Source organism: Mchenga conophoros, linkage group LG11, assembly GCF_057382185.1.
Source record: "Mchenga conophoros isolate Kocher_MC1m ecotype Shallow Benthic linkage group LG11, M_conophoros_male_GT1.1, whole genome shotgun sequence".
NCBI classification, from domain to species: domain Eukaryota; kingdom Metazoa; phylum Chordata; class Actinopteri; order Cichliformes; family Cichlidae; genus Mchenga; species Mchenga conophoros.
This window is the reverse complement of record NC_140536.1, coordinates 22,193,180-22,208,825: the sequence shown is the minus strand read 5'-3', so window position 1 is coordinate 22,208,825 and position 15,646 is coordinate 22,193,180. Positions and strand designations below refer to the sequence as shown.

The window sequence follows — 15,646 nt, the reverse complement described above, 5'->3', positions numbered from 1 at the left end:
TTACGGAAAAAGAGGAAAAACAGCAGTGAATAAAAATGTTTTAATACGAGACACTTTCATTGGGAAAAAACAAACCTGTCTTTTTTTTTTTTTGCTATTTATAGGGGAAAAAAAACAACAAAAACCCCAAACAGATTATTAACTTCAAGTGAATTTCTCAGAACTTTGAGTAGTTAAGTCAAAAATGGGAAACTATACCCCGAAATATACCCTTTCACTTATTGGTGCCTTTTTTGTCCTCCCCCAGTGGTAGAAACATATGTCCAGAGTGGCCTGGGCAGTTCTTTCCCTCGTCATTCACCAATTAGTAAAATATAAATCACCTGAGCACACCTGCTTAAAAACACCGAATGCCCTTCCTCTATGAAACACGCTGAGCTTGCAAGACAAATGTGTATTTGATCATGGCCTCGGAAACTGGTAAGGTCGCCTGCTGCCCTCCAGCTTTCATGTTATCAGCGGGTTTGTCCAGGTATGTTTTGAACACTTGCAGGTTGCGCAGAGGATTTGCCGTCTGGGCGCGTTGATGAGGCAGGCTCCGAGACTAGACAGGTGAGTCACAGCATGACATTTTAGCCTGATGGTGCTAGGCATTTTAACCAACACGTCCTCCGCAGGCTCTACAGGACATCGAGGACAGACTGTTGGACCTGTCTGAAAAAATAGCCCTGTGCAAAAAGATCGAGAATGACTTGAAGGACTTGCGTCATGCCCTAAAAGTGAGTTTTCTTCTGGTCTCTGAATTCTACTACAAATGGTTAGTGTTTTTTTTTTTTTTTTTTTTTTTTTTTAAATGATACTGGTTAAATGTTACAGAGGAAATCCCCCCAGGATGTGTCCGCACCACTCCAGAAATGAAGAGAAGAGGAAGACCCCTCCCACCTGCTGATTGCTTGCTAACTAAATGAATGAATTCTATTAAAGTAACACAAAATGCTTCACCAAGCAAACATTTCAGTGACAAGGATAAGGTTTTATTAGTATTATATTGCTCTCAATTCAGAAAGTTACTCATATTTATATGAAACGCATAAGCAAACAGTTTCACATTATACATTCTTTAAAAAAATACAAATTCTTAACATTTCCTCACTCTTTGGGTGTCAAGACATTCCTTTGGAAGCATGTCGTTTTCCTCTTTCTCCCTGCCCCAGCTCTTCCTGGAAAATATAGCCTGTTTGGTGGAAAATGTTGATGGCAGAAATTCCAAAGAATCTACACTTGTGAACAATCTGCTTCCAAACAAATGTCGCCACAATTGATTTGCTGACACTACAGACTGATGTAAATATTAGCCACGTGAACTTGGCCGACAAAGGCAAAATTTCTCTGTTTAATGAAAGAAACCAATAATTCACATGTTAAACTGAAGCGTGCGAAATGATGAAACTGGATGGAATTCTAAACATATTTAGGCTTAAAATGGAAAATATCTGATTAAAATAACAAAACTGCCAAATACTTAAACATGCAAATCCAGCTGATATTAAACCAATTACAGAGGCCATAGGGTGGCTGTGAAACAGTACTTCATGGATTCACTACAGTCCAGATTCACACCATTCAATGCAAAATATACAGGAGCACTGTAGCTCAAAGCTATATTGCAGCAAATATTACTTAATGGGAGGCATAAGTAACCATTTAATCTTTGAGTCGGTAACTGAACTTGTAAATACCACACTTAAAATTGCATAGTTGGGTTCACCAATGATCTGTATGAAAATGTATAATGGTGAATAGGTACGACTCCCAGTGGTATTTTTTTTTTCTTTGTGGGAATTATTTTAATATCCACTGGAGTCAATGTCAGATTTGGATGCTCCAGACATCTAATTAATATTGTATTATGGGAGGAAATTTGCCTTGTGGCTCCTATAAATTTCCTAAATCACACCAGAGGAGCCAGATTAAAACTTTACTTTTTTTTTTATTTTTATTTTTTTAAAGATTGATTCTGCAAATTGGAAATTAAAAGCAGAATCATAATGTCTGCATCTGTTATATAGCTGAGTTTAATTTCTTTTTTTAAGTCAATGCTGAAATATTATAGTATTATATTGGTAAAGCCCATTCGACTTTCCCAATATCACAACTGGAAAATCTCCATGCTTTTGCCTTGGTGTGATCTGCTGCTGGAATGGCTGCCTGAGAGTCGGTGAATGTGAAAACAGAGTGTCAACAAGCCGATTACTAAAGCAGAGGCTATCAAGGCAAGGAGGCTTACAGAACAATTAATGTTGTAAGGCCAAGAAGCTCTACTGTCATTTACAGGGCATAATGCCTTTACTCTATCATCATTGCATTGTGTCCCATGCGAAACAATACTGTTAAATTATACTCTGAGCCAGAGGCTATGCATTACATATATTTTCTTACAATGTGGACTATACAGAAACCCAGCGGCTTGTATAACTATTCAACTAAAACACAGCAAAAACATCTTCTGCATAAACGTGACGGGGAGAAGAATGAACAGAGTATACATTAGGTTCAAACTCAGAGTTAGCAATTCAAAAGTCTATACAAAAATACAAATTCTAGAATAATCTACAAGTTTTTCAAAGATGTTTACACTAAAATGTACCATATTTACATTGTCACCAGGACACCATCTTTTAAATGCTACTTTACAGCAGGTTTATACAAAAACTCTGTAGTGGTGCCGCAAATCAGCCTAACCGATATGCAGAACCAACTTTACAAGTTAGTGTGCAATAAACAGGGAAGAGTGCAGCAAAAACGTAGGGCTACTGCGAGTGTGGGCCGTCCGGCAAGGAAAATGCATGTCTGAGAAAATTGTGGGAACCAGGAACAGTTATGACTTGATGCATCCCTGAGAGGGTCACAACCCTAAAGAAGATGGGATGTTGACAGTAGTTCCTTATAGTTTAGTTGTGGGCAAGTTTTTGCAAACAAGCAGATCCTAGAGGATATTTTGCTTGACTGTGCAGTCTACTACACGTGCCTCGTTTTTACAATACTTACGTTCTTATGAAGGTAAAACAATTCAGTAACAAAAAAGCAGCTCAACTTAAAAAAAAATATGTGATTGGAATAAATTAATAGATTATTTCTGCTATCTCAAAGATGATAGTATCATTATATTGAAAGAATCAGGCATTTAAATAAATTAACATATACAATTTTAAGTTAGTTTAAGTTATAGGCAACTTATTGACGTTATGTCGCTTAAAGAGACAGGCAGATCTGATCACAGGTTCTCAAAAAAAGTAAAAAAGAATCATCACATTATCTGGACCGCACTAGTCTTCATAGAAAACAAACAAAATACTGAGGAAATCACTTCATATTACAAGACAGCCACGTGGGAAGCTGTGTGACCAAGCTCTTTAAATTTTTGCTGGGAGCAATGCTTGATTAAAATTGTAGCAAAATCCTCTCATATACAGTGCATTATGGTTATTTGCATACCAGCCTAAAGAATTTGTTAGGACCTGTAGTACAGTACGAGGATACAGTACAAGGACAGACGAGTTTTGTTTTCCTGCTAAGGTGTGTGACCTTCAAGCCAGGACAATGAAACTCTAAATTATCAGTGCTTGGACAACACTTGGTCATTTCAATCAATTCAGAGTGAGGATTATTATAAAGAGTTTATCTTTTCAACAAAGGATCTACTGCCTTTTCCCTGCATTAATTAGCGTTTAAGTTGCTAAAACTCAACTACTGCAATGAGACTCAACAGAAAAGTTACACATACTTTGTATATATACCATACCTGTCCCAGTGCCATACAAAGCAGAATGCACTGCAGGTACTGGGGGGGTTTCAATGCACACGCTATATAGGGTGAAAGAAGAGGCATAACTTCGGAGAGTGACTCGAGGTGTGGGTGGAATCGACGCTTGTGGGCGAGTGGGTGCAACAGACAAACATGTGGTGCCAGACTCCAAAGGCAGCTCTTTTAAGGATTGCCATCAGTAGCCATGCTGAAGTCATCTGCGACCAGCAGCAGAGCCTCAATGTTGGCGGCTGTCTCAGGGCTCTGCAGGGACAGGAAGTCTGAGACATCCATACTGGCTAACCCGTCAGATGAGGGTGGGTTGGCGGCAGTGCCGCTCACTATTGTGGAGAAGGTCTGAGCTGTGGAGGAGGAAGAAGAAGAAGAAGAAGAGGGGGCCTCCAGTGTCACCTCACCCACCTTGGAGGAAGACTTGGGGGGGCAGCATGAGGAAGATGAAGTTGCTGAATGGTGCTGAGGCTCTGATAGTGGCGGGGGAGGGGGCTCTGGTGGCTGCTGCTGTGATGGGGCTGAAACGATGGAGGAGGCACTCTTTGCACTCTTGTCTTTAGCAGAGTCCCTGCAGGCACACTGACACTGGCAGGATTCCTCCTGTTTGATGATGATGACTGGCAGGCTGAGGCCGATCTGCTGGACTGAGTTACCTACAACAGAAACATTACGTTTGATTAGGCCAATGCAAAGAAATTAGTCAAAACCACAGTGGTGTCTGCAAAAGTAGGCTGTCTGATTGTACCCTGTCAATATTTACAGATGGAAACATTACAATAGATTAGGTGACCACATGTTCCTATCAGCAACATGAACTGTAAACGTTGATGAAAACACCATCATCTGGTAGACCTGGCAGTGGTTCTTTTAAGGACCATAAGAGCTGTAAATTCACCAGCAATCACTAACAAATCAAAAATCTTTGACTTCAACTTGCTAATTAGAGCCCCCCCCCCATTTTCTGTTTCTGGTCAATTTATATTAATATATTTGGGGAATTCTTAATAAGAAAAAAAAGAGTTCAGGGAATCTTACTTTTTTCCTCCCCATTTCATAAATGTTACATTTAATTAGGTGGAAAAAAGATTTAGCAAAAATGAAAGATGGTTACTATCAAGCCTCAGCCTGAGATTGCCATTTCCTTCCTCAAACTTCGCGTTTGTATTACCAAATACTTTTCCTAGTAACTATTGCATACTATTTAACTAATCATCATTAACCCAAGTATTTTAGTGGCAAAACAAATGTATGATTTCCTTAGTCTTTGGCCAATGTCAACAGCACAAGATTGGTTTCACGGTGGCTTACCAGCATTACCTCCCACTGGTATGGCTGTAGTGAAGAAAACCTTTTCCACTTTTGGAGCTCCTTGATGTGGCTGTGAATAAACAAAAACACCAAAGTTCAAAAGGGTTAACAATAAATATCAGTATCCTCAAGATGATTACACCATGTTCTTTTTTTGGGGGTTTTTTTTTTTTTTAGACTGTATCAAAAAGGGATGGACTGTGTATTAAAAGCCATACTTTCCCTAATGTTTCATAGTTTGTTTGTGCTACCTTGTTTTCTTGTGAACAAGATGAAGAGGAGAACAGATTCTGTGTGGGATCATTACTCACTGCTTGCTCTGGGTTCTGCTGGCTGTTGGTGGCACTGCTAAGGATCCATTGGAGATTCTGGTCAGACATGACCAAGCTGGGCTGCAGCAGGTTCTGTGTGGGTGCTATGGTGATAGTGGCAGGGGTGGTTGCCAGACCAGGGCCAGAGTTTGGACCAGGATTATTGGCCAAAGGCACAGGTTGAGCCACAGGTGCTGGAGCATCTGTTGTGGTAGCTGCAACAACAGCAGGACCTGGTGCTGTGGCAGTCAGTGCAGGGGCAGGAGCAGGCGTAGCAATGGGTGGTGGTAGTGGAGTGGTCTGGGTAGTACTATCTTGCTGTAGAAATGTTGGTGGCAGTGCCACATATTGCTGGGGGGTGATGTGGTTTTGTGGCTGGACAGAAGCCTGTGGCACGTCTGAGATCTGCTGCATGAAAGCAGGAGGCTGTGTTGTGCTAACATTTGCAGTGATGGAGGCAGGGGTGGAGGTCTGGGAGGAAGAGCTCTGATTGAGCTGGGAAGAAGCCTCCATGACTGCAGCGTTTTGTGAACAAGAAGATGAGGAGGTAGGATTGACAGAGAAAGAGATGAGAGAGGAGGCTTCTGTCACTCCCGGTTGGGTGGGAGTGTCCAAGCCGAAGGGCTCAGCAAGGTTCTCTGGTCAAGGGGGAAAAAAAACTTCTCAGAACAAGAACTTTAAGAAAACCCAAACAGGTCGATTTTTAAATGAAATATTCTTACCGCTGGGATGAGCATCATCTTGGCTGATGCTATTTTCAGGACTCTGGAACATAAGCTCAAAGATTTTCACAGGGGTGGCATTGTTGAGGTCCAAATTTTGAGCCTGAAATAAAATTTAAATGAACGAAAGCCTTTAAAAAAGTGCACTCAGTGCACTTTTAACCTTGACATTTTAATACAGTGAATATAAAAACTGAAGACTGAAAATATCTTAACTGACATCTCACTGATCATCCTGACAGCTCCTCTACTGTGTCAATACAGTCTGTTTGACAAAGGTGAAATAAAGTTCAAACTCACATTATGGATGTTCTCTCGTAGTTCTGAGTCTGTAGAGATGAGGCTCAAGTCACTGAGGCACAGCGAGTGATTTGCATCCTGCAATTAAGAGATCGAAAGGTCCCTGATTAAAGTAGCCACCCCAAGTGCTGAGTCGTGGAAATGAAAGCTACTGTAAAAAATAGGTAAAAATCTAGGCTTTACCATACAAGGTAGTCCATTACATAATGACATAATTAACAACTATTCCTTTAAAGAAAGAACAATGTAATCTACTTGGTCTATAAACATTTGCCATTAAAAACACAGGCCACTGCACAAGTGGAAAAGTTAAATACTTTACTTTTATGGTGACATGCTCTGTAGAAAGTCAATGTACCATGTAGTAATACCTGTGATATGAGATGTTATAACACAACTGTTTATTATGTGAAAAGCAACAAAAGAGCACTTTACTTCAGAACACAGCATACAGTAAATGGCACGAGGAGCACAGTGTTATGTAGCCCTGAGGCTGTCCATGGAGAACACGATGACTGTGCCAAGTGTGCCCACACTCTGACAAGACGCTGTGCTGTGACTCACTTCAGAGAGTGGATGGGTGAGAGAGACGCTGAAGGACTGTCCTTTGTCGTGGCCCCGAATGTGACTCTTCAAGCTGTACTGGCTGCTAAAAGTCTTCTCACAGCCATCACTAGGACAGTTGAATGGCTTCTCCCCTACAGAATGAGCAGAGACAAAGGCAGAAAATACAGACTGAGACTGATTCGTTTATTTATTATTCTTTACTATTTATATCTTTCCTGGCAGGAAAAAGTAACCTAATTCAAAGTTGCAGCTTTATTAATAAAATGATGACTTTTCAGTGACAAAAAAATGCAGCCGTATGGGTTTTAAAAAGTCAGCTTTACTCTTGTCACAATAATATAAAATTTTCAAGGGACCAGCATGGCTGTTTCCTGCTCTTACACACGCTATAGCTATGTACTGTCACCAGGGGGCAGTGTTAGAAATATGTGAAACAACTCTTAATATGAGCTAGTCTTCTTTGTGTTCGCAGAATTCTTGGTTCTTAAGCTAAGTCGCTGCAGAGACAACAGAAGTCAAAACATACAAAACTGTTTGTAGTAAAGCAAAACCAAACGTTAAAAATAATGAAAACTGTCCTGTTTTCAACCTTGAGGCAACTGTGGCTCAGGAGGTAGTAGGGGGCGTCTTTCAAGGGGAAGGTTAGTGGTTTGCTCCCTAGCTTCATTCTAAAGTGTCCTTGGGTAAGATATGGTGTGTGTGATGATTAGAAAAGGTGTAGGTTAGGTATAGAATAAAGCTCTTGTATGTGACTGGGTGAAGGAAGCTTATAGTTAAAAGTGCTTTGAGTGGTCAGTTAAGCAGAATTGATGGGCCAGCAGGGCGAGCACCTTCGTAGTCGGGGTGGCCCGTCTCTCTGCAGAGAGCTCTGTTTTTAGATGGACGCAGTGTACAAAGTCTGTGATAAAAATCTGTGGGCTATTCTTGCTTGTGCTGCTGTTGGTGCATCAGCCAGGCATGAAGTTATAACATACGAATAGCTGAAGTGAAACCAAGTACAGAAGAAATGTCTGTGCTTTTCATGGTGTATTTTTGATCTTCGATATTTTTTTTTTTTGTGGTTCTCTTGTTTCCAGTAAAGTCCCCTTTTCAGCCAATTAGCAAACAGTAGAAGTACTTCCTCTCCACACCCTTTACAAAGTGTTACATTGGTACTTAAATAGCACTTTATGGGGCTACTGATTGGGTAATGGTAAATTACCCAATCAGTATTCTACCTATGCAGTGTCATCACTGTTAAGCTACATGCTTTTGTTTTTTCCTCAGTCTGAATATGCAAAATCCAGCCAAATGGACACAGTACAATGAATCCTGTAGCTGGATTTTAATATCCTGATACAGCTTGTTCTTGTACATGTAATTGTTTCTTTTTCAACAACACAAAGCATAAGCCAGTTCAAGTCATTCCTTGTTCAGCTGAACATGATCTACTATATTGATATATAAGGGGAAAAAACCCCACCAAATACATGGGAAGCTAGTATTTGTCTGTGTGTTTGACAGCTGGCATGTAGGAAAGGTGTTCACCTGCCCTAAACAAGCATGCAATCATTAGAGCAAAGAGCTAAATAAATACATCTTTGTTGAAGCTTCCCTAGATAATTGAGGTGAACCAGAACACTGTATACCTGTGTGAGTCCGTACATGTGTTTTTAGGTGATGACTTGCAGCAAAGGCTTTTCCACAACCATCATGATCACACCTGAAAGCAAAAACATAAAAAAACAAAAAAACAGTGTGAGATCAAATGTAAACAAAGTGAAAAACATTCAAGGCTGGATTTCATCATCCTTCTAGATTAAAGTCATGACCCATTGCCCCCCTGTGTCGTTATATGAAGAAAAATGGATAGTTGACATGGATAAGTAAAATTTAAATACCCTTAAAGTTTTGTACAGCAGTTCCTTCACCTTAACTGGGAGAAAATTAAACCTGCTGTGAAAAAGGAAATGCTCACCGGAATGGCTTCTCCCCAGTGTGTGTGCGAATGTGCTTCCTCAGGTCACTGAGGGTGGTAAAGTACTTTGTGCATCCCTCTGATTCACAGTTGAAAGTCTTGCCTGTGTGAAGTCTCTGGTGTGCTTTTAGCCTGCAGAGAAAATAGTGTTTCATTAAACCACAATGGGAAAATATGAGCGGGACAAAGTAAACGCAGTGGCATTCAGCAGCATGTGCTATCATTTCATTTAAAAAAATCTTTCAAAAAAAAAGAAAGAGATGAGTCAGACGGGAAATGGGGCTATTAATAGAATTTTAAACTCAATCACGATTTTTGGCTTCTCACATTTAAATGAACATGGTCTAGTGATACTAAAAATGCATGCTCTGCAAACTGAATGGAAAGCAAAAGCAAACCAAGCCCTTCCTAAAAAAAACAGCACCTGACCACGTGCCTGCATCAGTCAATCACAGCTGTGCCCTGGACAACACAGCGTGCAGTGCTGGACTGATCTGGACGAGTAACACCACATCAAAAGACCAGATATACAGCAAAAATCAAAAAATGTCTGGCACAGGAGAACATGAAGAGCTTGTCCCTTAAAGTGGATCATCATCAGTTGTTTGGAAATACTTTGGATTCAGTGCAAGAGATTTTATCCAAGAACAAATCATATACGAAAATTAAGTGTCTAATAAACACATATTTTTGGGTAAACGTTGGAGGGAAAGAGAGAGAATACTTTGAGTGTTTTTGGCATCCATCGTGCTGATACAATAAATGGAACGAAAGATTTTTTTGTTCGAGGAGATGCACTAAGATCAGGTAAATGGTGAATAAACGCTTACTTGTCTGCAAACATGTCTTAATAACCAAGAATGTAGCACAACGTAAAAAGGAAAGCAGTGCTCTGTTAATTCTATTTTCTGTAAAGTTTTGGTGCTTTTTTTTAAATCATACTTCTTATCTTTTCCAAGAAACGCATGGCGTTTCAGTGAATGAGGAAGACCAGTTTGATTATGCGAAGCAAACCATGACGAACCACTAATGTGATCTACAATGTAAAGTTAGATCAGGAATCTCAACAGCTCTAAGCCCTGTGTAGCTTACGATGATGGCACAGCAGCATCAAGCCACAGACACATGACATTGCTACTGAAACAGTGCAAACTGGATACTTGGATGCCCTTTGATTTGTACATCTGATATATCTTGTGGTCAAACAAGAGACCTGACGGAATGACTGAAATATGTTCCTCTTTTAATCAAGTCCCGAGTCGCTTGAGTCATTTTTTGGTGTCAAAACATCTACTGCATCACGCTTTGTGTACTGCCCCCAACACTTAGGTCTAATTATCTTAACCTACTTTTGATCAAGTCTAACAAAACTGAAATGGAACCTACAGTGATGATAAAGGTGACTTCATATAAACTTCAAGTTTCCACAGCAATGTAAAGACAGCGACATGAAAGACAACAAAAAAGGCTCACCTGTACAACGTGTTGAACGCCTTTTCACAGCCCTGTACGTCACACTCGAATGGCTTCTCCTTGGTGTGAACACGGACGTGGATCTTAAGGCTGTAAGAGGTGAGAAAGGCCTTTCCACAGCCTTGCTGATTACACACAAATGTGTACTCGCCCCGATGCGTTTTCTGGTGAGTCCGCAAGTTTCCTGCTGTGCTGTACGTCCTTGTGCAGCCTTCGAACATGCACTGGTACCGCTTTACCTGAAAGTGAGAGAATAAAATGGTAAGTGGAATTAAAACATAGTGAAATAATGCTGGTGCTAAGAAAAGGATTGCATCAAATCTCTTTAAAAAAATCTGTTAATCTGCGTTTTAACTTTATTTAACAACACCATTTCAACAAGACAGGGAGAAATTAGTAAATCCAGAAATAATAATAACCTGCCCTGCCATTGAATGAGGTGACAGTCTGACTCAGGGTGGCCTTTTGGATAGGATTTGAACTTAATGACTCAACCTCCCATCAGTACACAAAGCGGGTGAGCATTAAGGACATCAGTGATGACTAACCCTCAATTCTCTTTCACAGCACCGATGTCCATTGCAGTGGGGCAGTCTCCTGCTCTGCTCTCACACAAATATCCTGGGGGCACTGTGAATAAAAGCAGCCCAGTCTCTATTCTATAGTGTATTGAACACAAAACCAGGAGGAGAAAACTTGTGGCTGGCCTCCTCAACAAGAGACTCTCCTTCCTCTGCTGCTATTACCTCATTTACTAAATTAAATCCTCTTAGTATTCTTGTAAAAACGAATTGTAGCCCAATTTAAATCAAAGCAAGGCAAGTGAGAATATTAGATGCATCAGAGAAAACTCAGCATGAACCTTGCAGTGTTTGCAGAACTCCACGACACCCAGTATCACAACTGTGATACAGTGAAAGTTACACACAGCTGACTTAGCTTTCGGTCCTTCTGACAAGCGCTAATCTGAGCGATGGTAGTCTGAAACCATTCAGTCTGGTTATTAGTGTGTGGCAGGGATCATTTGTTAAGCAAATATCTACGCAAACCCACAGCAGAACCCTGCTAAAGCTGGCAGCTCAGATCTGCATTTATCTCCCACACCATTGTGATTCTACCACACTGTGAATATGATCATTGCGAGGGAGCACTTTATGCTCCAGCTTCCCACACGCATAGTGGAAGAGACCACTCCATTACAAATTGGTTTATGAAAGAGGAGTGCTTAGCGTGGCCAACAAATATTGGACAAACCATCCACACCCCAGTGCACGCGTTCCGCGGGGATTCATATTTCATATTTGCTTTGTTTAACATATTACAAAGACCTGCATGCACATGACTATTTATGATTCCAGGCCTGCAGAAGAGTGTGGCACCACTTTATATTGTACTGTTGTGCAATATAAATTTAAATTCATTTCTCAGAAGTGGCTTGAAGTCATACACATACAGACACACACAATAAAAGATCCCGGTATGCTTCTATACTGCTGCAAGAAATATATAGTTGTCTTTTAATTCAGAGGGTTGCTCAAAATCTTTTTCTTTAGATATTTGTTATTATTGCAGTTGGTAAAGGGGTTAAAAACTGAGCGGACACTGCTAACAAATAAAATCAAACCTTGACTTAACTTCACCTTTCAAACCAAAACTGGCTACAAAAGCAGCAAAGTTTCTGCCAATAATATTCAGAAATAATAAGGCATTTGCTCCAGCACCACACCCATCTAATGATAACAAAATCTAAATTTACTAGTATATTAATCTTCAATACATAATATGATTTTAAAATATGAAAATACCATGATCAAGACAATATAGTCATAATGCTTTACTCTGAAAAGTTTGCAGTCAATTTTAAGTGTAATTCTATTGTTCTATAAAACTTTTAAACCCAAAAAAGTCTTGGTGCTGTGTAAAATGAACAAAAACTTTTGTGTAACTTCTATTGAACACAATAAACTTACTAAATGTTTAAGCAGACATTTTACCATTTCATAAAAACATTAGGATGGGGGCAACAAAACCGCTTTCAACACTTTGCAGTGAATCAGATGAACTGTTAAAAAAAGGCCAATACCATGATTGGATATAAGAAGAGGATCGTAGAGAGGCAGTGTTAGAAGTAAGCTGCCTCTCTTTTACGGAAGGGGCTCACCAATTTACAAAAGAATCTACATTTACAACTTGTGGAACAATTTCAGAATATTGTTCCTCAAAAGATTCTGAGAATCTGCAGAAATCTCTGTGTGCAAGGGATAAGGCCAAAAATCATTGGATGGGCTCAGGAACACTTTTAGAAATCTGTGTCTGTGAACACAGTTAACTGTTCAGGTCGTGTTGCATCCTCATTTTTCCTGCAACCTCTAAAGAGGAAAGGGACCAACGTGCTTGTTATCAGCACTCGGTTCAAAAGCCTGCATCTCTGATTGTGTGGGTCATACATTAGAGCCTATGAAATTAACAGCTTGCACATCTGCAAAGACAATGCTGAAAGGTCTATACAGGCTTTAGAGCAACATATGCTTTACCCAGATGATGTCTTTTTTGTGAAAGTCCTTAAATATTTCAGTAAGACAATGCTACTGCATCTGTTGCATGGCTTTGAAGTGGAAGAGTCCTAGTGGTGAACTGACCTGCCCGGAGTCCAGACCTTTCATCAATTAAAAATATACAGCTGTTGTGAGCTACAATCCTGTATCAGACAAGAATCTGGCTCCTCAGATGTTTATAGACTACTGTTAAAAGAAAGGATCATAATAGTGGTAAAGATGGCTCTGTAGGCTATATATCATCTAAATCAACTGATTAAACACAGGAAAGAGAACCATGTTTTTCCCCAATGTGCCTCCCTACCTTTTATGTTAGGTACCTACTGGTTAACAAGTGCAAACTTCCTATCAGATGGTTTTACTATGCTGCTCATCTCTGCTAATTAAGATAGGTTACTGCTGAAGGCAACAGAATGGCAACTTCTGCATAGTTGCTGAGAAGATCCTTTAAAAGAACTTGAAGCACAGTGACATATTTTCAACTGCACACCATTTTTCACCAGGACAAACTAGATTTAAAAAAAATGATCACTATATTATTAGAGGATAAAATCATAAAATCTTTAAACCATCTGCTCTTCTGCAATTTGTTGTAATAACTGAAACAGCTTAGACAAGCAATCACTGCAATCTGTCATACATGTGCACTACCTTAGAGCCAATCAGAGGAGCCTCTGATGACCAAACAAGCATATGTCTTGTAACAGCTGGACAAGATGCACTTATTTTTGCTCACCTCTCTCTGCTTGGTCTCTGGGCACTCAGAGTGCAAGGTGAGCGTAGCCCCCTCGATGTTGCGTGGCATTGGGGTGGACCCTGGATTTATTGTGAACTGGATCTGGTCAGGAGAAATTGTGTGGTGCACATAACCCTGCGACATCCCATCTGGGTCTGTCATAAAGGCCAGCGATCCCTCCTCCTCATCTCCATCACCTTCTCCCTCTGTTAGGAAGGTGACTCCATCTTCATCCCCTCCACAGTGACCCTCCTCTTCTCCCTCCTCATCCAGTCGTATTGGGTCCCGCTCAATGAGGACCGTGGTGCGGTCATAGACCCGACCAGAGGATGACGAAGGTTCAGCAATTAGGTCACTGTCTTTGCCAAAGTGGATCTTGTCATCTTCTTCGTCATCCCGCTCCAGCTGATCCACCTCCACCTCAAAGTACATAGGCACCTCCGTATGAGGGCCATTCTCACTCATGGTCTCTGATGCCTCTCCTTCCTTGGCAAGAAGGACTGCACTCTCACACGTTAATGTTTCACCCTGAAAAAGAAAGAAGCTACTTCACTTACGCTCTTAGGTTGTATAGCTCAGCTGAATTATTACAAATTGTAATTGGAAAAAAGCAAACACTGTTGAGCAGAAACTCATAGTTTCTCATAGCTGAGCCCAATATAAAGACTGAATATATTTATCAGCGTTTAGTGATTCAGCAGCAGATCTGACTAGGGCTGCCCAGTTAAACTATATCAGCTGTCACTATGTAGCCCCACGCTGACAGACAGGAACATTTGGCAACAAATAACTAGACAGAGCCACAGCTATGTGTGCTTTTGGCAGAATAAGGTTTTTTTTTTACTACATTAAATGCCCGTTTTAAACATGTTCACCCCCTAATGTAGCGGACCTGCGGGTGTCAGTCAAAAGCAGCGAATTTTTTTCTTCAACACGTCAGACTGAAATCACCGCAAGTAGTTACTTAGTAAGAGACATAAACACTGTTCACAGAAACTAAAGCTACACATCGCGATCTGGAACTTTCTTACTCCAGTGACAGATGTCATGAGATAGCTGGTGCTTAGCCCTAGCTACTCGGTGACTTCTAATCAATCAAAATTCATCAGGTTACCTCTAAAGGAAAACGTTAAATGCTGCGTATGAAAGCTGTCACTTCAAACCGACGGTGACAGTTAACTTTTACATGGCTGCGCACACAATGCCGCGCAGTTTCCAAACATAAGCGTGACCTTATAGGCACTCAGTGGCTGCAAGGTTAACCTTTAGCTGACTGAACAATATCGTTCTCACAACTTAATGTCACAGTACTGAGGTTGTTAGCTTTACGATGCTAGCATTCTGGTGGATATCTGATCTCATATCATGATTACATCGTCTCCAGCCTGATACGTCGCTGGTTAGCTGCTGTAAATTAATCTTAGGCTGCTTATTTTGCATCTGCCGTTACATATCTTTAGAGTGTTTTTCTCTTCAGCTCGTAAGCCACAGAAAGCTAAATGGGAACTAGTTAGCCAGAGGCTAGGCTAGGTAAGTCAGCTGCCACTTATTTCTCTACACATTCATAGCTTCGCTGGATAGCAACACTTTAGCTCATCGCTAAGCTAAGGGGCTAACGATAAACGTTTATTGTGGAGATTACTTATCGTTCCTGCAAAGATGGTCAGTTTCATTTTACCCGGTGATAAAGTGGCAAACTGAGGTTTAAGTGGATCGACTAGAAGGAAATGACATTAAAATAAATTTACCTCTGAATTTTAATCCTTATTCCGATGCTTTGGATGTTGACCACTTTCTTCCTATCCCCTCCCTAGAAAGCCATACGTCACAGGCTCGCAGCCATTCGTGATGAATTATGGGAAATAATGTATAACTAACGCTAAATAACAATGTTAAAAAATTCCATAAGATGATTGTAGGGAAGGGGTTTCGCTTTTATATTTAGTGTTGATTTATTTTA

The 15,646-nt window shown here is 40.4% G+C and overlaps 1 protein-coding gene and 1 long non-coding RNA gene across 5 annotated transcripts; one reads left to right on the top strand and one right to left on the bottom strand.

Annotated features, from left to right (window-relative positions):
• The first annotated feature begins 331 nt into the window (after positions 1–331).
• Positions 332–1,439, top strand: LOC146564035 (uncharacterized). 3 transcript variants are annotated; one of them, XR_014894393.1, is made up of 4 exons: positions 332–420; positions 494–552; positions 618–719; positions 817–1,439. It is a non-coding gene; the product is annotated as an uncharacterized LOC146564035 (long non-coding RNA). The 3 variants fall into 3 exon arrangements; XR_014894392.1 differs by having other exon boundaries at positions 618–721; positions 805–959; XR_014894394.1 differs by having other exon boundaries at positions 355–420; positions 473–552; positions 817–959.
• mtf1 (metal-regulatory transcription factor 1) lies at positions 953–15,532 on the bottom strand. Of its 2 annotated transcripts, none has more exons than XM_085291482.1 (11): positions 15,435–15,532; positions 13,687–14,214; positions 10,396–10,634; positions 8,923–9,054; positions 8,594–8,667; positions 6,963–7,096; positions 6,399–6,476; positions 6,099–6,201; positions 5,377–6,014; positions 5,066–5,135; positions 953–4,410 (listed from the first exon to the last, which is right to left on the bottom strand). In XM_085291482.1, the coding sequence occupies exons 2-11, from the start codon at positions 14,149–14,151 to the stop codon at positions 3,929–3,931; spliced, it is 2,415 nt and encodes an 804-aa protein (XP_085147608.1). In that variant the 5' UTR covers positions 14,152–14,214; positions 15,435–15,532; the 3' UTR covers positions 953–3,928. The 2 variants fall into 2 exon arrangements, with proteins under 2 accessions (XP_085147608.1, XP_085147609.1); XM_085291483.1 differs by lacking the exon at positions 15,435–15,532 and adding an exon at positions 14,801–14,890.
• Positions 15,533–15,646: the final 114 nt, after the last annotated feature.

Coding starts and splice junctions, on each gene's coding strand:
- mtf1 (XM_085291482.1), bottom strand. CDS start 14,151: ATGAGTGAGAATGGCCCTCATACGGAGGTGCCTATGTACTTTGAGGTG. Junction 9,055..10,395: donor GCGTTCAACACGTTGTACAG/GTGAGCCTTTTT, acceptor TTTTCTCTGCAG/GCTAAAAGCACACCAGAGAC. Junction 5,136..5,376: donor AGCAGAACCCAGAGCAAGCA/GTGAGTAATGAT, acceptor GTTTATTCACAG/CCACATCAAGGAGCTCCAAA.